The sequence below is a fragment of the Nuphar pumila genome, chromosome 3 (assembly GCF_984573655.1).
Source record: "Nuphar pumila chromosome 3, dmNupPumi1.hap1.1, whole genome shotgun sequence".
Classification (NCBI taxonomy): Eukaryota; Viridiplantae; Streptophyta; class Magnoliopsida; order Nymphaeales; family Nymphaeaceae; genus Nuphar; species Nuphar pumila.
In genome coordinates, this window is record NC_143251.1 from 112449978 (window position 1) to 112476195 (window position 26218).

General features: G+C 38.9%; 1 protein-coding gene across 1 annotated transcript; it reads right to left on the reverse strand.

The window, feature by feature from the left end:
• Positions 1 to 1648: 1648 nt before the first annotated feature.
• LOC149843329 (auxin response factor 5-like) lies at positions 1649 to 12919 on the reverse strand. Its single transcript, XM_089999723.1, has 14 exons — positions 12463 to 12919; positions 12215 to 12330; positions 8332 to 8430; positions 8180 to 8236; positions 7412 to 7567; positions 7239 to 7323; positions 6748 to 6838; positions 6054 to 6218; positions 5600 to 5722; positions 5413 to 5488; positions 5181 to 5319; positions 3020 to 4890; positions 2744 to 2934; positions 1649 to 2330 (listed from the first exon to the last, which is right to left on the reverse strand). Exons 1-14 carry the CDS (start codon positions 12503 to 12505, stop codon positions 2138 to 2140), a joined length of 3405 nt encoding a protein of 1134 aa, XP_089855849.1. The 5' UTR covers positions 12506 to 12919; the 3' UTR covers positions 1649 to 2137.
• Positions 12920 to 26218: the final 13299 nt, after the last annotated feature.

The window sequence follows — 26218 nt, forward strand, 5'->3', positions numbered from 1 at the left end:
ATGAGTCAATCATTTTCTTTTTCCGGCCACTAAAGATATAATATTGATTTTATAATATTTTAAATAATACATCGTTCTTTTGAATGAAAGTGTTTTATTTGTGTCATATTATCATCTTTTGAATCTAGTATAATCGTTTTGAGTGAAATGTAAATCCCTCCCGGGTTTTGAACACCTGTTCAAAAATGTTTTCGCTGACGATTTTAATAAATAAATAAAAAGTTTACAATTTTTAAGTATTTTACAAGGGTTGAAAATCTTGGGGGTTATGGCCAACTGAGTGATCCATATGAGCTGAGCTTGTGTGTGCACACGTGCACTTGCTGATAACAGCTAGATTCAAGCTGACCACTTATTTTCTAATCAGATATCGATTGTTTAACATTATCCCTATGCAAATATAAATGATATCCAGTATGTATTTGTTTCTAACTTGTATGTGACACAGCAAACAGATAACCTATGCGTGTTTCTTCTGAACGGACATATACAGGCCAAAGCCCTGTTTCGGCTTGGCTCCTGTAGTAGTTTGCGAGCTGCAGCTGTTCAAACCTTGTTTCTTCTCGGCGACTGTTGTCGTTTGCAAGCAGCAGCAGTTGGTTGCTCAACTCCTGAGCCAATTTGACAATCCCAAACAAGCTGTCAATGAGATGGGCTGTTCTGAGTTACCAGCCCAAGCTAAGCAAATTGAATTAGAAATTTAGAAGTCATACAGCCATTCTATGGAAATAGACTGCAACTATATAATGGAGAAAAACAGATGGTACACCAATGGGGCGCTTGTCTGGTAGGAGCATCTAGTGCACGTTACCTTATGTTGGGACGTTGCAGGTTCAAAACCCAATGGTATAGTTGTATAACTGGTAGGGGATCTAACTAACCCCAACTTGCCCTTAAAAAAAAAAACAGATGGTGTACCTAATGTACGTTTAGAACTTTGACAGAAAAGAACTCAACTAATAAGTTCACAAACAAGCTTGGTACCCAATTTTCTTGAGATTGATTCCATGCGGAACAGAACAAAAACTCACTATGCTAATTCAAATGCCAAGGATTCAACTTTCAGACTTTGGAGTTGTTGAAAGAGTGTTATCTACAGTTTACAAACAAGCTTGGTACCCAATTTTCTTGGGATTGATTCCATGCGAAACAGAATAAAAACTCACTATGCTAATTCAAATGCCAAGGATTTAACTTTCAGACTTTGGAGTTGTTGAAAGAGTGTTATCTACAGTTTACAAACAAGCTTGGTACCCAATTTTCTTGGGATTGATTCCATGCGAAACAGAATAAAAACTCACTATGCTAATTCAAATGCCAAGGATTCAACTTTCAGACTTTGGAGTTGTTGAAAGAGTGTTATCTACAGTTTACAAACAAGCTTGGTACCCAATTTTCTTGGGATTGATTCCATGCGAAACAGAATAAAAACTCACTATGCTAATTCAAATGCCAAGGATTCAACTTTCAGACTTTGGAGTTGTTAAAAGAGTGTTATCTACAGTTTACATCATGGGGCAACTGATACAAGATCTCCAGAACACAGTAGCAAGTATTCACCATCAAAAGAAAATGATTAATGGTTAAACTGTGTGCATTCTTGAGTTATCCTCTCAAAGCAACAGCATTCCAATTCATTCTTCCTCAGTTTCTGAAAAGTATTCTCTTCATCTAGAACAGCTTACATCAGTACACGGGGGAAAAAATTCTACATTGCTTTTTGTACATTCAAAGCCCTTCAATGCATGTTTCTAAAAGGGCTTTGGCTTTTGAGAAGATGAAATTTCAGGAAGTGAAGGCAATCTTACAAGCATGGTACCTCAATACAATCCAGAATTAAGGCTCTATCCTCTGAATACAATGTAGAGTCCATAATGGCCATAGCAGCTTTGCACGCCAAATTTGGATCTTCTGCTCCACAGTTGAAGATAAAAGCTTGTTCTAAATGTTGAGTTTTGTGTGCCTTCATCTAATAGTGTCACTTCCAAGAGCAAATAATTCACCATTCTGTAAATAATGGTGGAAAGAACATCAGGAAGATGTAAAGAACTGGATACCATGCTCTTATGCTTGCAGGTGCTCCCAATTTACAACTTTTAAGGATCTCTTTGGTCTATACAAATTTTACCACCACTTGCTAGTGGTCAAATGATCCAACAGAGGGGTTCCCAGAGTTCTGGTCACACTGCCCCCTACATGGATGTCCACCATCTGAACTACTACATGCCTGATTCTGTAAGACGTTATTTGTGATGTCACCATCCAAGCTCATCTGCTGAACTTCTGTAGGCGATAGTATCCTGATACATCGAACACAGTTCACAAATTCCCTGAGGCATATAACGAACATATTAGTTCCAGCTACTGATCACAAAATCTACTCAATTTAGTGTTTGAATTCAACTTAGTGATTCGGACAATCCAACCATCTTGAGCTTCCACATTAGGGGTAGTTAACCCCACTTAGTGAATATATAATTCTCAAATACATGCTCAAGCATTCAAAGCCCATTTGGTTCTTGATCATGATTGTTAGGGAGACTTATATGTGTTTCTATTAACTTTCGCAAAAGCCTGGCAGTAAATCCAATTAATTCCCTAGCCCAGCCACCTCAGTGGGACTCCTGTTTCAAAATTGTTGTTTTTGCCCCAAAATTCTTACTGGAGGTTCTCTGGAATTTATTTCCATGTCATTCATAATTGGAAAAAAATGGAAAGGTAGTACAAGAAGCATAAAACTTACTCCCAAGGATCATCACCAACGAGCAGGACATCATTTTCATGATCCACATACACCAGTTTCCATCCTGTATTTTGAGGATCCTCAACCTGGCCCTCTATTCCAAACATACGAGCAAGATCATGCTGGAGCTCCTCATATCCCTTGTAGCGCGTGACGTCTATGGATCTGCCCACAGCACCTCGCTTGTAAACCTTCACAAGCAGAAGAATCAAGTTATCATTTGGCTCAAAAGGAGAAAAATACATAAGTAGGAACACATTAGACTTAGCATCAAACCTTTGTGAATGTTCTCATTCTCTGGTATTGTGGTTGCATCCATGAACCTCTGTTCAATAAGTTGCTGTCGTTGATGCTTGAATCCACAGAAACCCCAGAATTAAAAGCCATTGAGGGAACCCCATATGACTGGGAAACTACAGAAGATGACAGTTCAGGTTGAATTTCTTTTGGATTGCCAAAGTTGTTAAGAATGTTAGCAGTTGAAACATGGTTTTGGAAATCCTTTCCAGAGCTCAAGCATCTTGTAAGCAATGGATCAGATGAAATTGGGATGCATAATTGGTTATCAATGTTAACTCCAAACAGGATGCTGCTTCGAGGATCAGTCTGCACTTCATCTTGTGAAGTGTCTCTCAACATCAAGGAAGATGGGTTGTAGGAAGATAGCATAAAATTTTGCTGAAGAGGTCCATCTGTCTGAGAAATGCAGACAGATGTTCCAGAGGATGATGAGTCCAGGTAATCTATCTGTGTGGGACTTGGGTATATCTGAGAAGGAGCTTGGCTTTGTGGCTTAGCAATGTGCACTGATGGCTTGATTTCAGTTTTTGGCAGTTCTTTAGCTAAGTTGCTTCCAATTGCCATAGCATCCAAAACACTGGGTCTCAGAATGGTTGCAGCATATTGCCCCACCTCCTCCACAAAACCAGTGCTCCTACAGCTCCTGGCAATGGTTGACAGATTAACTAAAGGAGCACTGTTTGTAGAAGGTGAAGTAGAACAAGATGGCACATCATCAGTGACCACAGATGGTGTTCCATTTGCCATTAAACTGTTGGCGGATGTTGACACAAAATTAGACGCTGGTGGCAGCACCAATCCAGGTAAGTCTGTCAGCAGGCTTGATTGTTGTTGATGTTTCTGCTGCAGCTGGTGCTGCAGAGTTTGAGGAAGTCGGACCCCCGTCTGTGAATTCTTTGTTGCATCCTGCTGCGGCTGTACCTGCATCACTTGCTGGGTTTGCTGTTGAGGCATTAACTGCGTTTGTGAAAGCTGTTGTGGTGTTTCCAATAGAAGCGGCCTCTGCTGCTCATGCAACTGAGTTGTCTGCGACTGTGTAACAGTAGTCTGTGACAGAAGGGATTGTTGTTGTTGATGCTGAATTTTTTGCAACAGTTGCAACTGAATCTGTTGTTCAGACTGCTGCAGCTGCTGCACATGCTGTGGGAGCTGTTGGCCTGCTTGGTCGGTCAGAACCTGCTGCTGGAAAAGGCTGGTCTGAACTGGGATCCTGTTTTGTTGGCTCTGAACACTGATTTGTTGTTGAACTTGTTGTTGCTGCTGATTTTGAAGAAGACTAGGTATGCCTTGGTGGGTCTGGAGAAGCAACTGTTGCTGCTGTTGTAAGTGATTAGGGGCTACGAGTTGAGACTGTAAAAATTGTGTTTGGATTGGATTTTGCATGAAAGTTTGGCCGGCGAGGCATTGTTGCTTCTGCTGCTGTTGTTGACTAATTTCATCGATCTGCTGTTGTTGTTGCTGTTGCTGTTGAAGTCGATTTACTGATCCAAGCTGGCTTATTGTGGGTGGCAGCTTCTGCAATTGATCAATCTGTTGTAGTTGCTGCAGCTTTGGAGGGTTGAAATTATTCTGTTGCAATATCTGAGATCGCAGACCCAACTGTCTTGACATATCAGTGGTACTCCCCAGGCCTTGTAATACAGGTGAGAGAGGTGATGCCAATGGCCTTAGATAGTCAGGCTGAACTGCCATATTTGTTAGCTGGGAATTATGTTGCATGCTCATCCACTGAACCAGGCTTAGGCCAGGGATTATAGAGTTCTGAGTCTGAGAGTCCTTTATGCAAATTTCATCACAAAGCCATGGCATGGTCCTCTTGACAAGGACCTCCATATCAGACTCATCATCTGCAAAAGCAGTCCTACAGTGTTTTGGTTAGTCATCCCATTTTCAGGTCTACTGAGACATCTATGCTTGTTTTTAATAATGACAACCAGATATGGATAAACTATTGGTCTAGCCCATGAAAACCAGCGAAAGCCAAGGTCTGAATTGCATCAGCTTATTGGCAACGAGGCCCTAAATATAGCTCCAAGAGTCAGACTTGAGATCCCAGCAAACCTTAATCATCATATGCATGAAACTCATGGAACCACAACCAAAATATGTAGTACGATAAATGATTCATAGTATATACCTGGTATCCCTGGTTGTCTAGGACGTTTTGATCTGAAGAATGGAGGAGGGCAGATGAAGAAAGGAGCAGCCACAGGTTCAATTTCCCAAATTGAAACCCGGGTACGCCTTTCACCTGCAGTTGACTCATCCCAGGCAACCTGATTAGATAAATAGATGTCAATAAAGTATATGAAAAGAATATTACATCAACACGAAAAACCGTAATAAGCAAATGCCTATCACTAGTTCACCTGTAGGTTTCTCCACTGTGAATTTTTCCACCTAACAGGGTCTATCTCACTGATACCTGTAATAGTACCCATGTATCTGCACGATAAAAATAGAATCATATTCTACGTAAAAAATTGTGGATCACGCACGTCCAAGTCATATGATAAAAGTAGGAAAGTTCACTAGTAAGAGTTACAGTATGACTACCTCCGTGTCCCAGATTCCTCGGTTTCAAACATCATTCTGAAGCGCATTCCTAAAGATATTTGATTACTGTACACTGCCTTGTTGTACTTTGCCAGTGGAATAACAAATTCAGAAGGGGTTGCCCTATAAGCATGCAGCAAGTGTTCAGAGTAGTTTCTAAAAGATGCATCTAGGAGAACCAAAAAACTGCTAACAAAACTTCAATCACTTTAGCAAAAGAAAGAAATGGGATCATGATAGGCATGCATTTCACAGAAGTGAGGGTGAAGTTCATGCAAAAAGATTTAGAGGATTAACTGCAGGATAAAATATTCTCAAAACCAAGGAAAATTAAAAGTGCTTTGATCCTCACTGGAAATGACAACTAATTTTCAGCTTCTTGATAAACCAAAGCACATCTGGTACGTGTAAACCTTAGGACGACAATGAACTCCATAGAGAAAATTCAACTAACCTTGGGTTGTAGAAAACAGTGAAAGGGCTATTGTTTGCAGCAGCGTGAGCAGCCGCAGCAAGAATTCCAATGTGCATGCTATCACTTGACAAAACTGATGAAGATATATTTGTAGGCTGCCTGTTAGCCCTCCTTATTCCCAGGAGAAGCTGCTGCTTCTCATCCCTGCTCACGACCACAAAAGTGAAAATGTCAACTACAATAATTATGGACGTCATAGAACCATAATCAATTTTATGCAACATCAACTTGGGTTGTAAGTTGAGCTTGTTCGGATTTCAGTACGTCTGGATGCAACTCAGGTTGAAAAAAATTGCATGAGGCAGAGGAAAGAAATATCGAGTTATAATTCACTGAATTTAGAAGCTCAATTCAGTGGCTTATCTGATTTTCAAGTTTTGAGAATCAATCTACTTGAACATCTCTTTATTGTGATTTGTTGGTCAAAAGTTTAAGACATTAATGGATATCAACAAGAAACTTTATGAAAAAAAAAGAAACTTCATAATTGCTGCTATAAAACTACATTATCAACCAAATTTTCCTATTAGTTGCCTACTATCAACATCCTTTACATTTTTTAAACTATCCTTTTCTGATTCATAAGACACTAACAGTGACACTCTTCTGCCCATATTTTTAGGAGATATATGATCAACTTTTTGTTCCCAGTTTCATTCATTAGTGGCAGTACCGTATGAATAAAACAGAGTCGCCAGAAAGGAGCCTCTTGCCACTGACAAACAAACTCCAACCTGTTGTCAGAAGATGCCTCTTTGGTTGACCTGTGGCAAAGATCAAAAGAAAAACTTTTAGGTTGGCATCATAGGTTTGCAAAAATGAATCGCTAGGAAAACCTCTGCAAGAAAAATGAATTATCTATTACAGGTTATCAGTTATCCATTGGATCATGCACATTTAAACTCAATTAAAAAACCAACTTCATATAGGCTACGTCAAATGAACCCCTAAACAAAACACTCTGATCGTTCCATTTCCAATGTTCAGGGGCTCAGCTTAGGGATTGGTCAATCAGACCAAATTTTGCTCAAGCTGGATAGAGAAGCTGAGAACGTGCTAGTTTGCACCACATCAGTGCAGATGTGACTACAACAAAGGCCCTGACTATTTAAGTTAGATCATCTACAACAGGAAAGCCCCGGAATGGCAAGAAAATGAGCTTACCCCTGTAGATGTGACGAAAAGTCCATGCATTGTCATGCAGATCTCTGGCCACCAGCTCTTGAGCGGGCGGTTGCATTGTGTAATCCTAATGACGTAAATAAACATATGTAAGTGAACTAGAAAATATATTAATCAACAAATCGATAAATAGTAAGTCGATAAAATGCACTTACAAGAGGAGGAAAGATCTTCTCTGCTGCACGGCGTGGAACAGAAAATCCACCATGAGTGCTTGTATCACTTGCTGTCAATGTCTTACAGAAGAACTCGGTTTGTGGCTTGTTCGTCTTGAATGCCAGATCAGATGCCAATAATGCCTCCTTGTCATACTAGATAAGAAAACCAAGCACTAGGATCAGCACATGAAGAGTGACGCTGTAGTTTGTTATACACAACACACTGAAAAGAGAAAAATAAAAAGAAACATTATGCCTAAACTAATGAGCATAATTAACCACAGATCCTAACATTCCAGTTTCATTATGAGATATTGAATTGCAATCGTTAATGAGACCAACAAAATGACAGTTATGCATAATCGACCATTATATGCATACACCATATAAATAAGCAAAATTAGCATATATACAAGCACATAGTATGATAGGATCTGAAATATATCCACTCATAATTCACCCTACATAATATAGTAATTCCATCTATAAAAAAAAAGTAACAATGTCCCAAGTACTATTTAGGCTCATAACCATACAATTTCCATTCTAAGTTTCATTTAGAAGATAATTTAGAAATGCATATCACTCATTTCACGCCAATAGCCAATAAATATTGATACCACATGAACGCACGATGTGATATTATACACAATAGTAACACAATATAAATAAAATATGCCCAAGTTCGTCAACGACTGCATCGAGTAAACAACATCAACCCTTTTTGCTGTTATTGCATTCGAAACAAGTAGGAAAGGTACTCACTGTATTGACGGGCTGAAGGGTCATCTGTGCATACACTTCATCTGTTTCTACATCAGCCTGCTCAGGAAGGAACATAACAGGAAATCAAAAAAGCTTAGAACACATTCTAAACCATTTTCGTCAAAAGCCCACATTTGATTTCCAAACCATACATGCAGTGTCACATTATGAAGCAGGCAGATCAACTTTGATGGTAGATTTGGGTAGTTTGGTATTTGGGCATCGCTGCCCTTCCGCAAGGAAGCTGCAACCTGAAAATTACAAAAGGAAGCCCGTGAATTTCAAAACAAAAGAGCAACAAAAACAAGATGGCAATAATTAGCACAATTAGACGTTTGTGCTGAAAAGTGGAGGCTGAAGATGTAGTGGCATACGTTATGAACCTTTGATATCGATTATCAATAGGATATGAGTATATGTCCGGCCAAAAATTTCTCCCTATGTCACATAGATACGGACTGCGGATACGCTTCACACAATACGATAATTTTTAAAAATTAGGACTCAGGAACACGATCATATATACACATAGATGCATGTATATGTGAGTGTGCATAGAAAACAACAATTTTAAATCACTAAAATCAGCAATATCAATTAATGAAACTAAGTTGAAATTAAATATAAACATAATTGGTGACACATTTTGAAGAAATGTAACGTAATTAATGATAAATTTCAAAAGAAAAAGAGCTCAATTGAATACTAAATAGGTATAGAAGATTTTTAAAAATATCTAATGGCACAATGTTGATTGCTTGTAAAACTGGTTTGGCTATATGTCCATGAAGTGTCCGTAAAGTGTTTACATGTCATGTCCACACGAGATGCGCATGCTGAAGTGCAGTGCCCGTGTGACGGTTTCCACCCGACAAATTCTCCTTCCTTTGTCTAAATTATCAATATCCCAGTTTCAAACCATCTTGATCATGCACGAGCTTCAAGAGGTCATTAACTTTTATATGCAAAGAAATTTTAATGGACACGGTGTAATGTAATGTTGTTAAAATCGGTTCACTAGATGAATTGGTTTCTTAAAAAACCTAAGAATCCTATCGAATCGTTTGTGAATCGACAACCATTTATTTACCATCAGATGACGCGTTGTGAAACAATAAAACTATTCAAAAATATTAAACAATTTTTTAACCCCCTTAAAAATATTAAAACAGCGAATCGAATCGGTTGTGAATGAGCCCGTTTTGAAACTGAATAATATTATCAAACATCAGAATCTCAGGATCTCAACTGAATCTAGAGGCCACCATGGCAACCTAAAATACCATTTCTGCCCCTACGAAAGACCATACTGGACTTGGATTCAGAAGAAAAGGTCCACTAAGCTTGTCCGGGAACGACCCTTTGGAACTACTGATATTGAAGAAACAAACACAGACAAAAGCAAAAGGAAAAAACAGCAACATGAAAAAACAAAGATTTTAAGTGGTTTGGCAAAAATTGCCTACATCCCCGACTGCATTGAGCCTTCTTCTTTATGGATTGAGATACAATACAAGAGCCGTATCGCCAATATTTAAATAACAAGTTTTAAAAGGAGTCTCCTAGTGTTGAATATAACAAGTCTAGAATAAAATTATAAAACTACCCTCAAAATATTTTTATTATTAGAAATTAAGGATTTATAACCGGCTCCACACTCCTCCAACAAAGCTAACTGGGTCCGTTTGGATGTTCTTAAACTGGAAGTGATTTGCTTAAGTTCTGAATAAAAATCTATTTCCTTTTTAAATGTACTTTCTTTTAAAAAATATAGGGTTTTACCTTATAAATTTTGGTTCGTTTTCAACCATAGGATTGGATCCTGAACTACACCTACCTAAACCAAATCTAATCAGGGTTGGTACAGCTAGTCCAACAATGGAGCAAGGTTTGGATTAAACATGGTCGTCTTCTCAGCCCCAAGTTTTACCTCTTAGGGAGATGAGCTCATTAGTGACCCGGTTCTCGGTAAGGGTTTTCCTTGTCATAAAAAAAAGACACATCTGCAGCAATACTGCTAGGGATGAAATGGGTGCTCCAACCTTGGCCTGAACATACAAATGAATAACAACCATTTCACTACAAATTTATGATCTTAATAAAATTAAAATTGACAGTGTTCTGATAAAATTACTGAAGTGCTCATGCTCATAGTGTTTTTTTTTTTGACAGAGAAAGCTGGGGTTAAGCAGACACCTACCAGTTACCATTTGGGGTCGGAACTTGCAACGTCCAAACAAGGTGACGTGCACTAACTGCTCCCGCCAGATAGGCGGAGCCCCCGTTGATATGTTTGCTCATAGTTAATCACCATGTCATTTTCAAATTTCTTAAGGGGGCATTCGTTTCATCCTCTTTCATAAGATAAATGCCTCTTTCTCTCATGGGGGCGAATCAAACATCCCCGGGTGGGGTCCGCTCCCTCCATGAGGAAGCACCATCTTTTCTAGAGTCCCTTTCACGAGAAAGTGTCTTTTCATGGAAGGTTGTGTAAGAACACCCCTTTAAGTGGGGCGTTTGTTTCATGTTCTTTCTTATGAAAGAGGACACTTTCATAGCGAATATAGAGCCTCTTTCTTAGAAAGGGACACAAACATGTTCATGAGAAACATGTGGTGGGATCCACATAATAAATGAAAAAAAAAAAGTAGCTTTCCTGTCAAAATGGGTTCACACCTACCCTGCATAAAGGAAGCACCTTCCCTTCAAAGTGGCCCTTTCAAAAGAAACTGGCTTCCTTTGGGTGGGAGTGTACCAAACGGGGCGTTATTATGAAATTTGCAGTGAACATGTTAACATCCATGAAAAGGCCGCAAACATTAGCACACCTCCCCTCGGCTGTCAAACATGGTAGCTCGCAAGCTAGGGATGCAAACGGATCAGATCCGAAACAGCTAGATACATGGGGAGTCGGTTCCCAAGCTCCACCACAGAACAATGGTGCTCTAGCTGTCCTCGGCATGGTACCGCTGGTGAAACATAGGGGGCTTGCCAATGACCAACCACCAACCATGCACCAGTGCTCCAGCACGCTACCCTACCGTACTGAAGCATTAGGAGATCAGGGGTACTTTGGTCATTCACCAAAAACACATCCTCTCTTTCCCAAGACGTCTTGCCCTCTGACCCCAAAAGACGACCAACGTGGTCCATGAACGGCGTAACAAACTCACCAGGAGCGACCGGAGGGACTTTCCCCAAAAGGGCAAGAACGATCGAGAAACTTCTACAAACTGGGCAACCCCCATCCCTCAAAAAGCAATCCCAGAAGCCTTATTCTTCACAAACAAACCAAACACTGAAAATGAATCCGCAAAACCATCAACCCCATCAATATCACCCTCTAACGGAATTGAGAATTCACTCACGCCCACCCCCACACACACACACCAGACCGTTTGAGGGATGAATCAGTCATTTTCTAAAAAAGACAGGTACTTCCAGATCATTCTCCACCACCGAAACAAGGCCATTAACACCAAACAAACGGGCTTTTCCTAATCAAACATTTAATCATGCAACTAATTAATACCAAAAGTAATCACCAACTCGAACAATTAATCATACTTAATCAATCATCAGGAGAAGCATCAGCCCCTTGTTAATCACGACGTTGACAGTCATGCCCTTACGAAACTGACGTAAATGACCAAGGAACCCCCAAGAGAAAAACCACACGAAAGCTAAGAGAGCCGTAGTTTCCCGCGGCTTAACAGCAACAGTTCTCTTTTCAAAAATGACAGTTCTGCCCCTACACCCCATTACCGTGATCAGGCAAAACCGCTGAGTCATCTTGGAAATGAATCAAATGATGAGGGACAACAAATGTGACGAAACCACTGTAGAAGAGGGACGATGAAGGACTTTGAAAGTCATTTCCAAAATGAACCACCAAGTTTAAGAAAAAAGACACGGTTAACGACTAAAACACCAGTTTGTTTTTTCCCTTAGCAGCCGTAAGAGCGGAGGAGGGACATGGTGAAGGCATTGAATGGAAAGAGAGGGGGCAGCAGGGTAAATTCAAAGCGGAATCACCTGCTCGCTGTGGCCCTGGGGGAAGTAGACGACGAGGCTGCCCACGGGAGGCAGCGACACGAGTGGGCCGGCGCACGCGTGCCATAGCTCCCGGTTGACGCTGCTCTTCCGCTTCCCTACTCACCACAAGGCACGTGTCAGAAATCTATTCGCCCGATCGCCGGATGCGCCACCCCATCGGAGAACCGAGCTCCTGCGCGCGTCGAGTGTCCGGCGACCGGAAAACAAATCGAAAAACTCTCACTCACCTTCGACGGGATAGACTGGCGAGGCATTAGCCGGGGTCTTCATCGTACGGACTTCCTCCGGCGTCAAGCCGACGGACTACCTAGCATTTTCCGCCGGACCGGAGGGAGAATTCCCGGCGGACGATAAAAGGCGAAACCTTTTCGAAAAAAACCACCGGCGGTCCGAATTTCTGGACGGTCGCTGAGGGAATAAGCTGCTTGGCGGTGCCGCACCTTTACCGGCGATATCCAGTACAGAACTCCGAAGATTCGTGTTTTTGAGGGGGATTCCGAGGGAGACAAGTGCCGGGAGGGTGGCCGGAAAAGGACGGAGGCTCGCCGGAAAGCTAAGCGAGGGCCGGTGTTGAGTAGGCCGACAAGGAGGGGAAGGGAGGACAGAGGCTGCTTTCTCGTATTCGGACCAGAAACCCTCGCTTGCCGTTAACTAAGCCAACAACCCAACATCCTTCACCACCTTTTGTCCGGGCTTAACCCTTTAACCTTCTCAGGTTTAGGTTTTTTTAACCATGGTTAATTACTGTTCCTCTCTGGTCCCCACTCACCCTTCTACAGTTCTACATCTTCTCTCTCTCTCTCTCTTTTTAAGATAAAATGAATTAAAGGAATTATCTGATTGGATGGATCTCAGAACTATTTTTTTTTTTTTTGTTTTCGTTCTCTCTTTTTGAGAAAATGACTGGGCAGGACGTCAGCCCTTCAAGTCAAAGACGGCTCTATCGGCGGGAGGACGTATTTGGGGTTTGATGTTTTTATTTTACGAAAATACCCTCAATGGGTGTAACTGGTTTTATGGGTGTTGATTGATTGGGAGATATAAAGGTGGTGCAACCGAATCCCGTTCGTTAGTGACTATGATTGGTTTAGAAGGGATTGGATTTGGGTTCTATCTTGTGTACGGAGACTGCTTAACGGATCCATACCCGATGGGCTAGATCATCTTTTTCGTCCAGCAAATTTGCATGTATGATAACTTGATATTTTGTAAATGGGTTGGATTCAGTTCGATAATATGATGCAAAATTTGATATGTATATATATAGAGAGAGAGGGATTACCGGATACATATCTAGCTAGGTTTTGTCCCGTTGAGGTTTTAGAGTCTCTTTTAATTAAAGGGAACAAAAACCAAATCCTAAACGATAAAATATCTTTGAAACTAGCTTAAAAATCATGCTTCTTGAGGTGCGACTAATTTAAAAATAATTTTAATTAGCAAAGCCATGTAACAAACATTTGTGATAAATTGAAAATATCATAATTTTAACATCTGATAATAATATCATGATAAAAATTAACACGATTTTTCATAAGATATTTTAATCTGTTTATGCCTTTCTATTTTACATACGGATATTTGTGGGATTGTGGCACTGGCTTGAGGTGGGGACGGTTTTTGGATATTTCCTGGTTTTTGGAAATTGTTTTGGACAGTTTGGGAATGCTTGAAAGCATTATTAAATAATCTCGGGTGGTGGTGTTATTATAGATTTTAAGTAAGGGTATATTAGTCATTATAGTTTGCACGGCGGACCACCTTTTCGTGGTGTCATTCTGAGGGAATGGCCCCGACTGACACGCCTGCCGGTGTAAAATGACTAAACAGCCCTCGATGAGTCTTTTAAAGGCTCACTGCGTTATGTTTAGTAAAGATCCTTTATACCCTTGCAGATAGTAAATATCTTTATTACGTCCTTAAGGTTGCGTAACAAAGCCCCGGATCTCCTGGACCCTTCTTTGGATTTGAGATCCGAAGATTTGAAACCGAATTGCGCCAACACGGATCTCTCTCTCTCCCTCTTTTTTATACCAAAGATCATAAATCCTTAATCCCCTAGTTGAAAGATCTCATATCTTATTGTTGAGCCTCAAACCACGTCAGCATGCCCCCATGCCACCTCATATATGAGATTTGAGGCTTCCAAATAAATGCTGGCTAAGCTATCCAATGTATCCACTTGTAACAAGTTTATTTCAAATATAAGACTGATTTGTGGTGAGCCACATCAAGCCAGGTGGCCGTGGGCCTCACTTGAGGTTTGCCTTGTAGGAGGCAGGTTGGCTTTTGGCGAGGATTCCTCATCATCAAAAAAGAAAAAAGATTTGTGGTGAACCTAAATTAAGTACAAACACAACAAATACGTGTTGCCCATTTAAAGTATCAAGTGACATTACTAAGGCGATGTTTGTTTCATGAAGCTTTCATAAGAAAGTGTTGAGCTGGCAATTTTGATGTAATCCTTTCTCACCATTCATTTTCTTATCATTTTTATGTCTAAATCCTTACATCCCATCTTCCAGGGCATGTTTGAAAGTAAGAAAATGCAAGTAAGAAAAAAAATGACATCTTTTTCAATCATTCCAAGCGAGAATTTTTTTTTAAATCTAAAAAGGTATTTTTTTTTATTAAAAAAATTCCTCCACCTGAGAGGATAGATTTTTTTTTCTATCAATTTTTTTTTTTTGCATTAGTGCAAACGTTCACCAACAAGACACCTCATTCCATGGAGTTCTTATAATAAGAGCTTCCTCCATCTTCTTTCCTATACCTACCACAATTTTCAGATCTCTCTCAATCTCTATCTCTTAGATGTGGTCGACCATCTCTCTCTCTATCTCGCCGAACCACCTCTCTTTAAAAGTTGCCCACCACCACTCTCTCTCTCTTAGAGGGGGCTCATTGACCCTCTCTCCCTCTCTTGTTTTTTCACGTTTTTTAACTTCACTTTGTTTTTCTCATGCTATGCAAACAAATGAAAACTTTTCATTTAGAAAAATTATCATATCAAAACTTCTCATTGGCAATTTTTTTTCTTGCTTCTAAACGTGCCCTAAAAGCTTCTGCACACGAAGGTTGGGCATGTAGGTTTTTTTTTAAAATACGCACACATTCACATGTAAAGCCTTTCCTACATAAGAATGAAACAAATGAGCCCTAAGGGAATTAAGAGCTATTGTTTGATTTGTTGCATCTTATGGAGAAAACGTATCTACATCAAGATGGATCTATTTGTATCTAGCGAAACTAAAGTCTATCTACTTGAATCTAGTATATTTCCATCAACACTTGGATTTAATAATCAAATAAAGGGCAGAGGAATGTTAGTTGTGATTAGAGTTTCTTTCTTGGACACATGTTACTCTTTTAATCAGTTTAAAGTGAATATAGTCTTAAAGTCATGCAATGTAATAGCTAGATATCTAGCCAAACACACTATAATGGATCCAAATTATATTGAAAGTCTAAACCTCCTGATTAGGTCCCAAATGTTTGTAACTTGTAATTGCTTTCATGAATATTTGGCTTTGAATTAATGAATTGATAGGGGTCCCCCGAATCTTAGTTTGCCTTTAAAAACGAGGTATATGCCACCTATATAGGGATGCAAATGGATCGGATCCATAATAGAGGTTTTGCAATTTTTGGCTGTTCCAAATCCAATTCTGATCCAAATATCCATGTATTTATCTGTTAATGATCCGAACCATTTGCATCCCTACACCTATAGTCAGAACTATCATTATTTTTATAATTCAACATGTGATGAATTCCTTCAAAAATGAAAAACATATTTCAAAAATATCATCCTAGAGCGATAATTCATCAAGTACAAATTTTATGTTATAATATTGTCATATTTTATTTTTGTCTTTGTCGATTTTTTATCTTAATCTACTTGTTTTTTTCTTAAAATTTTTGTGGCTTTTGAAAACCCATTTACTTTTTGTATTCCTTTCGAGAAAATTTATTGCATTTGACTCTTTCTTGGCAAGTGAAGAAACCACGAGAGTTATAAATTATATGTTCTCTTTAGAAAACATCAAGAACGTTTTAATATGTAACTAAAAAAATAAAACTTTAAAAACACACTTAAAAGTTTTGGAGATGATAAAAAACACACCTAAGTTTTTAATATTGTTAAAAGTGCACCTAAATTTAAGCTTCATTAATTAAAAATACACTTCTATCGATTTTACTTGGGTTGTCACTAACCAAAGTTGAGCTAATAGTCTAAGGTAAATAATTTATCCTTAAAGCAATATCTTTATGTTTAAAAAAATATTCAAAAACGCCTATAGTTTTGGTAATAATAAAAAGCACACCTAAGTTTTGGTAGTTAACAATAACTTTGATGGAAGTAAACTTTGGGTTTTCTTAATTAACCATGACAAAGTTTAGGTGTGTCTTTAACAAGAATAGACAATTAGGTGTGTTTTTATTTCCCCAAAGTTTAAGTGTGTTTTTGAAAATTTCCCTCAGAAAAATGAAATAAAAGCAATCACAATATGACAAGATTAGAATAAATTCACGCCATATTGAAAAGTTGATATTATACTAAAAAAAAAGTTCATTTTATGAATTTCTTGCAATAGTAGCAAAGAAATTCAAAATATTAATTGTTTATGAGTTTATCGTGGTAGTTGGACATGCTAGATCTGGATCAACCCCAATCCTGACGGAAACATCTCCCATGATTTGAACTAGGGGTGTCAATGCAATGGGTCGGGTTTGACCCAGACCCAACGCTACAGGGTTAGAGTTTGGTGATAAATAAGGTCTGATTGGAATCCGTGTCAGATGCGAAGGGTCCCATTAATATATACAGCCAGGTATGGTTTGTGAAATTTCATTTCAGACCTACGCCTGACCCGAGTTTTGATTAAGATCCACAATTTTTCAATGTAAAAAAGATGGGTAAGATTTCTCTTTTGGTGGGTCTTATTCAACCCGGGTTCGAAGCCAAAACCGTCATCTCAAATGAAGTCGGGGTCTGGTTCTACTTAGATTCAAACCAAACCCGACCCGTTGACACCCCTATTTTGTACCCCCTTTGTCTAGGGGTGGGCAACCGGCCCGGCAGCTCGATGGGCCAATCCAACCTGGCCGGTCATGAACTGGGTTTAGGCCATGATTTTAGGCTCGGGCACATTAGGTACAGGACCATAACCTGACCCGTTATATATGTGGGCCGAGCACGGGCCGACCCGATATATACGTGGGATGGGCTCTAGTCGGCCCAATAGGTTTGAGTTATTTATTAATTTTCAATAAATAAAAATTGTAAAAAATTAACGATTAAATAGTAACTTGAATAACTATTATTTACTTAATTAGTGGCACTAATTATAAATTAGTTGCATGAAAATTTCAGTCAAGCATTTATGCATTCGGGTTTGACCCAGACTTCATTTGAGAACCAAGCCAAAACCCGTCCTGTTAGTAAACGGGCCAGGCCGTTGACCCATGGCCGACCAATGCCGGCCTCTACCTTTGTCACGTCAATAATTGCAATACAAGGCGATCTAGACATCAAGGGCATCTACCCGTTAAGGTTCCGCTCATCTGGTAGGGATGGCTTGTAAATGTCACCTAGTTTACGAGATGTCAAAAGTTCTAAACCCACCGGCGGCATCCCTGGCCACAACGTCTCGAAGCTGTCAAGAGGGTTTACCACTTGGGAGCTATAGCAAATATGCTGTCGGTGGGGGTTGCGTTTCCCCTTTGGATTATTAAAAAAATAATAATAATAATTTGAAGGGCATTTTCGTCAATAAGGAGAATTTGGTAAACTAAAGGACAGGGACAGTTTGGTCATTTTTTGAGAAGGACGAGCCCCCCGGGAAGCGCGGCGCCGCTCGCATGCCCTCCTCGAAGTACGGACGCTGTTCATTTTAAGGAAGTCTGAGACTCGAGGGTCGTCCGACGAGGCAAAGCCTGATTAACTATTCACAAATCCTTGATTAGAGATTAATTAATCACTTCTTTAAAATTGCTCGAACGTGGAGCCCACCCTGATCAACACGTGGCAAAGCTTTTTCTAAAACAAAAAATTTGTTTCTTTTTTCAGAAAAATAAAAATGGCACACAAAAAGGTAAAACGTCTCTCCTTTTAAAAAGAAGTTTTAGGCTTTTGGGGAATCAAACCCAAAGACTTTTTTGAAATTACTGGAATGCCCTTTCGTGTCAGTCTTTTCACGGTCTGCTGTTTTCTCTCTTTTTCTTTTTACTTTTACAGAAGTTTGCAAAGGCGGTTCGTTTTATGAGTTTACTAGGTAAGTGCATTTTACTTTATGTAATATATTCGGTACTAATTAAGGTACGGAGCCAGTGAGTAGAAATACTTTTTTTTTTTATTCCTCTAAAAAAAAGAAGCAAAAAATTTTTAAATATTTTTTTGGCATTTTTTTTATAGGATCTCCCACTGCATGATTTTTGGCTTTTAGCCTCCAATATCTCAGTTTTTCAACTACTTAAAAGCGTGTTTTCTATTGCTGTAAAAACACGTTTCTAAGGTTCGATTTTTATCGAACAAACCATTTTGAGAGCATTTATACGGTCGGCCCATAATGTCGAGCTGAAAAATTCCATACCTAGTATCAAATATTTAGCCTAATAAATAGGTCCGTGCTAAACCCATTTGGTGCTAAACAGCGTGCTAAATGTGTTTTTTCGGGCTTCTTCAGTGTTTTTTTATGCAGTTCCGGCCTCATAAATGTATTGGGCATGGTCGATTTACTAAGAATCCACACCTGTATCATGTGTTTTCTATGAAAAAAATGATGTTTAGAGCTTTGAAAATTTACAAAGATTTGTGCTATCTTTTTCTTATCTGAATTTGAATGTGGCTTGGAATTTGATTAGGTGGGATTTAGCAAAGGTTACATCAAACCAACCTCCTAAATGATATATCAAGACAATTTTTAAGTAAGGTATTATTTATGTTATTTTTGTAAAAAAGTATTATTTTAGGTTCAATCACATGCATAAAGCCTTCATAATCAATTAAAAATTTAAATACTTTTGCAGTGGCTGATCTTTATTTCAGTTTCAAATTAGGGACAAATCTACTTTGGAATTAGGGTTTTCTCTTTACCCTGTACTCGTTATAGGGATTATTATGAGAGGTTAATGAATGATAAACTCTTGTTATTTTCTTCTATTTTTCTATAAGTTAATTATTAATTTTCATTATTCTTTGCTTTCTTGGCTTTGTTGCATAAGATTAAGCGTAATTTAACTTTTTTTCGCAATCTCGAGTTTCAAGGTTTCGTCGCGACACCGTTAGGCAAGTAGTCACGTGATCAAATGAATCCAGGATCCACATGGAGGGACCAACCAATTAGCTAATCCAGTGCTGTCGACAGAATGTGAGCACCAGTCAAATGTGGTTCTAGTTTGGCCAAGCTGGGCCAACCTAAGCTTAACGTCAGGGCATATTAGTCATTTTCGAAATGCTTAGGACATAGGGAAGAAGAGAGCTTTTTAGAAAAACAGCACGAGACTGGGTCCAGTGGGGCCTACAGAATTACCGAACTCTCGAAGAACCTGGACGGCCCAGATGACGCTAAGGCACAATAGGCTGCTTTCGACCGTCCGATCACACGCCACGCGTGCTTATCGGGCTAGTGCGGAGAGGTAGCCATGGTCGGCGACGCCAGAGATTGGTCAGAACGAGATACGGCTCGAGCCGAGTACGAGTGACGCGCCGAGACGATGTGGCTCTCACAGGAGAGCCGCCGTTAAGCTGAGCTCATAATCACCGAGCTTCGGCTCATCGGATATTTTTTTTTTTAAATTAAAATACCTTTTTCGAGCGGTGCGAAGCTACTGACGCAGCAGATGAGCGGCGTCAGATTTGACACGTGTCAATCGCTACGCCCTCCGATGCATCCCGGTCGTCACTTTCGAGAGGGATTTTGACGCTTCTGATTCGCGCTGTCGGCAGGATATCTCGGGATTCGAGCGGAAGGATTCCCGGAAAGAACTCATCTTTTTTCCAAATGACAAAACTCTAATGTCCTGTGAGGACAAGATATCAGCCCCAGTTCTTCCTCTCAAGAGGACTCCTGGTAGGGGTATTAATGTCATTTTTGGACATCTCGGTGCTTTCTATCTCCACCGTCTATTTCGTGGATGACTATCAGGAGCCATTGTGGGGATTGGAACTTTTAGAAAATGACAGGTGTTTCCTTAAGGGTAGATTTGTCATTATGATATTTGTTATGGGCAAAGTTTTAACTTTATTCCTTCTTGATCTGCTCTTGAAGCTTTTGATTAGTGCTTTAACGATCCTGATTTGTTTAATTATCAAATTTGTGCTGAACAAATCAAATTAAAATGTGACAAGCGAAGCCCCCGTTTGGTTGTTCCATCCACCGTACGTAGTCAAGTAAAATGTGACAAAGTTTGTGAACTACGTTGAATATACATTTGTTGTTCATGCGCTGCCAAACGCATTCTTACTTGCAGCCTTGTGGGAACTTTATCCATCTTGACCAAAGCAATTGAGTGTATTAGGCGAGCCAAGTAAACCAAATGACCTCATATTGCGAAGATGAGACCTGGACTCGGGTAGCTGGGCCCTGCTGGTCAAGATTTTGTTAGCCTTGATGTATTTGCTCTTTGGACGAGCCAATCGACCGGTCAGGGGTGCACCCCGGTCGAGTTCTGAACCACAAGATGGTTTCGCCATTGAAAGTCAAACATGTGGCACACCGAATCATGAGGGCTCGGACTCATCTGACTGGTATAAGCCCCGGATCCACAGTTCTAATCCACCCCAACGTAAACCACCATGCTCACTAGGGCTCATGATCTTTCCACCCAAGAAAAGTAAAACCACATAATAGTCAAACTTTGAATTTGACTAAGAAAATAATTGGCTTAGAAAAAGTATGTCTTAGTTTGTTGTTTAATCGCTTGACGCAACAACAACAACGCATCTTTGGACTGCATTTATTTTTCCACCAAACTTCAGATTCCAATGGAAATTAATTTCTTTCACAACCTTTCTGCCCTGAAATTTCTTTTTATGAATAAAAGAATTGCATCCCTTCTGTCAAGAACATGGCGTTTGGTTCAACAAGTTAGAAAATTCACCCATGGTCTTTCATTTCAATATAAGTATAGCGAGATGGGGATACAAATACAATAAGAGACAATATAAATGTATTGCCTCTCAGCATTGAAGTCATCATGGTCAGCCACATGCATTTTTTTTTCCAATGGGTAACATGAGAAAAGGACATACATGTATCTGAGCTCTACCTGAAATCCTGAATTTCCTTGATTTTTATATTTCCTGATGTTGTTATTAGTGCTACTAGGGATCCAAAGATTTTATTGATATTTGAATGAGGGCTTTCCCATATCTTATAGGCACAAATTGTGAATGTTACCAAGTTGATGAGATGTCACGAGTTCGAAACCCACATGGTGTACATACTATGTTGAAGTGGGTATGGGTGAACTTGAGATTTATTTATTTTTTACTGGGAGAAACCGCCCCAGGTGCAGAGACCTAGCCACACTGGCTCAGCCTGCAGTACTTATGGTCGCTGTCTTGTCAGTGTAAGAATGAACTTGAGATTTTAAGCTAATGAATTCAGTGAGTAAGGTGATTTTTACCTGATTATGGAAAAAGAAAAAAAAAAAAACTATCAAGTCATGAGTCTTTGGACTTTCACAATATTTCAAGCCACACAAATTGCAACCATAAAATACTCTCTAAGCAAGCCTTTTGTATGGTGTATCATTTAAGAGGGGATGGCACAAAGTCTCACACATTGACAAAGAAGCAAGTGCCACCACCCACAAGTTAGCCAATAATGTAAGGCACATGGTTGTGAATAAATATCGAATGCACTTTAGAATTAATTATCAAGGGCCTAACTATTTATGTGCAAGAGAAGTTATGGTGCTCACTGTTCAAGAGACTTGGACTTTCAATGGCATTAAGATAACTTTGACATGCTTCCTTCCTTCCTCAAGGAGTGGTTATAAAATTCCTGCCATAGTAAGCCATAGTGTTGAAATTGGGGTAGGATCAAAACATGTTAGATTTTAGCCTATTTATTCCTGAGATGGTCTTTTAATGATGTTGGGAATGTGGGTGACCAAGATGGAGCAGTTCTGTCAATTGGAGACTAGATGTTCACAACTTGTTTAATCTGTTTGTGCTTGAAAATTTGTGGTTAAACTCCACATAATGCAAGATTAGCGAGAGGGGAAATGACAAATACATGGAAGGATCACCCCCCAGATTGGCACCCATTATAGAAGGGTGATTTTTGTAAGCTTTACTTTAAAACAGGATTAATGAACTGGCAGAGGTCAGCCTAACCCTAGTTTGCCTTTCCAAAAAAAAAAACTCAACATAATGCAAGTATGATGCAATGTTTTAAGAATTGATTCACTCTTTGGTTGGCATGCTTCACTTGGAACAAAATCAATCTGTTCCAATCAATTCCCAGGGCATTTACTTACATTGTGATCAAAGTGATTGAGTTAATGTAAAGTATTAACTACTAAGATTTCATATGAACATTTTATTATGCCTAACCTGGTAATTTCCTTAGAAGTTTTCAGGCAAAAAAGGACTTCAAACCCCATCAAAAACCCCAATCCATGCCATTGGAGCAGGTAAAAAGAGAGGTTTTATCAAGTAAGACAGTACCAAACTCATGTATGTGCATAATTAATGAAAAAAAAATTGATCTTTTTATCAAATTGCAATTCCATCAAGAGCACATCAATATGTTGACACACCCCAATATTTACCACTGGATCCACCTCTTACAATTACAGTTAGGGGGGCCAATGTGCACACCAAAGGCACCTAAATAGCCAATATGTTGACACACCCCAATATTTCACAGGCAATGCACAAAAGAATAATTGCTTTACACCTGAAAATCCATTTAAAGGAGCCAAGTATAAACACAGATAATGAGATAAGAGCTAAGAAGAGTCACTCAAAGATTGGATAATGCTTTGTTGCGGCCTGATGATGAGAAGAGTCACTTATCACTTTTGCTATAGGAATCACTTGGTAACTTTCAAATGTGCAAAAAGTGGAAGATACAAAAAAAGAACAGGAAACTAGAGATTCCTTTTGAAAAAGCAACTTGAGTCAAACCAAATCTATCTAAAACGTGGAAAGGCATTCGGCAAGATGCCCTTAATTTTAAATTTTAGCACATCATGTTTGTATGAGGAATAGTATATTGCAGAATTTTCTTAAAGGAATAAAAATAATGAAAGCTTTATTAGAATTCCATCATGGAAAAAAAAGGAACTTTTGGTTTTAAGATTCAACATATTTGTATATTAAATGAATATGATGTACAACTTGGGCAAATCTTTTGTACTTCTTTGGATCTGTCAATTGACCTCTTTTGGGTTCCAGTTATAACATACTTACTTTTGCATGGATCAGACTGGGCTGTGTGTATTGGGACAGTACAAAGGCAGAGACAGAAATCCAAATTAGGACTTTCATTTGCATAGATGAGACTGGACCCTGTGTATTGGGACTGTACAAAGGCAGAGCTAGAAATCCAAATTAGGGTGGGCTAAAATGTGTATGTGTATCTTTCTCTCTCTCTCTCTTTATATATATATATATATATATATATATTGTTTGTTTGAATCAAAATTTATAACCTTTTGAACCTAGTGCTCTGGCCAAATAACCCTCTTTTTGCCTAGTTTTTTGAAAAAATAGATTTTGAAGAAAAAGTTTACTTTATGAAATATGTTTAATCCCACATTGAACATTTTTTGACAAACACATTGAGTTTAAAATGTGTATAGTCGACTTAGAGGACAACACCCTCAATGGACTTGTCAATTGAACTTTGGACTTAGATTTGGATGTAGATTCGGACTGACTCAACTTAGTTTGGTCTGGTCTAGTCTTGGTCTTGGTTTGACTTTGACCATTTTTTGTGAATAATTTTATACCTCATAAAATCTCTTTAAAACTTTTATTTTACCAATCCATTTTGATGGTTGACTAAAGCAATCAAAGGTCATTTTTGACCTATTGGAGAGCGACACCTAAGCTTAACGGCTAGCCCCAATGTCTTTGGCAAGTTGAGAAGGTGAGTGGGTGCATGGGTTCCGTTTGGGTGGTTGTTTGAGGCCTTAAATGAATGCATGTTATTCATTTGAGCTTTAAATGGGTACATGCCACTTGTTTAGTTTTTATCTGCCCATGCAAATGGTCCTCTAGACCATTCTGTTGATGTCTATGTAAATCTCATTTGCCTTAAGTCATTCTAGCAATGAACTTAGCCCTTCTTCTCTCTCTTCTTTATGCTCTCTCTTTCTCTATCATTTTCGTGAACCTGTTCAGGGTGATCGTGTCATGGTGGACAACCTTCTCCGTGTTAAGAGTGGATAATATAGCACGTTGAGGCGCAGGCTTGGTTGTATCCCAAAAGCGAGGTTGTATCCAACTCTACTGCATTCAAGTTCACACTTGATGGGGCAACTGTCGCTTTTAAGAAAGCGTCATTGTTGCACACCTCCAAGTTTTTGTTCCCACCCTTTGTGAAGAAAATTCTAACAATTTTAAAATGACATTCAATTTTGGTCTGCTGGACCAGTTAAGGTGAAAAATCATTGACAAAGCATGACACAAATGGCTTGGTCAGAACTTGAGGTGGATTAAAAGAACATGGCGTTTGTTGATGGTGCCCTGTAGCATCATTCGATCCCTGATGTTATTTTTTTTGTACTCTATATTGTTTGGTGTTGCTTATTACACCTTTTTTGTGGCAAGGTGATACCTCATCATTACTGCAGACTTTTCTACTATTTAACTAATTTAATGGATTGGTTTTATTCTTCTCTCTCTAAAAAAAAGGCATTCAGTTCTATTGCATTAATTGTAAAGGTTAGGAACTATGAGCTTCCTAAGCTTTTCCAATTTGACAAGACTAATTTCAAGCGGCAACAAAACAAAGTAATAATCTTCTTTACCATGGCCAAGGTGGAGTACGTGTTGATTAAACCTTGTCCTTCATAATGAGAAGAATAAATTGTTGCTAAGAATACGAGGTATAGCAAGTGGAAGGAAGATGACTATGCGTGCTGAAGGCACATTTTGACTGCCTTGTTTGATCTTTACTGAGAAGTGAACTCCACACAAAAGCTCTGGAAAACTCTTCAAAATAAATACAACATGAAGGATGTGAGTAACTGTAAGTTTCTCATTAGCAAATATATGTATTTCAAGTTTTTTTTTTATAACAAGCAACTTTTACTTCAAGTTGATGAAATGCAATTGTAGACACATTTTAAGGTAGAAGACATAAACCTTAATGAGTTTTTCCAAGTGGCTACGATAATTGAAAGGATTATTGTATTATGTTAAAACATAAGAATGTGAATTTTACATTAGAGCAACTTCTTTCTCATCTTGAAGAAGAAGCTCATCACAAAAATAAAAAAGTGAAAGTTGGCAGTAAGGTGAATATAATAATCATAAGCCAAGGTTCAAACTTGGTTTGAAGTCTAAAAAAAAGAAACCCAAATATTTTAAATAATCTAAACATGAGATTATTTTCTACTATGTATGTGGCAAATTGAGACATTACCCCAAGAGACAAGGCACCGAGGCAGAAACTCCTGAAAAGAACCTACTGTTGTAGTAAGCTCAATTTTCATGGTTCAAATAGACAGATGATGGTATGTGAATTTATGATCTATAATTCATTTTTGTCACGACAAAAGTTTTTTTAAAACATATGATGTCATGAGGGAAGACAATCAAGTTTACATGGGAGACTCATCTTGTGAGGGTTAAAGAAAAAGTGACTGTAAAACTGCAACTGACATTCAAAAAATGTCTTATCTTTACAAATATGTATTATGTACCCACCATGACTAAGAACCTTGCATCAACCTTCCTACTGACCAAACATGGTTTTAAGCTAATGTTTGAATGTGACAATTTAATATTATCGAAAA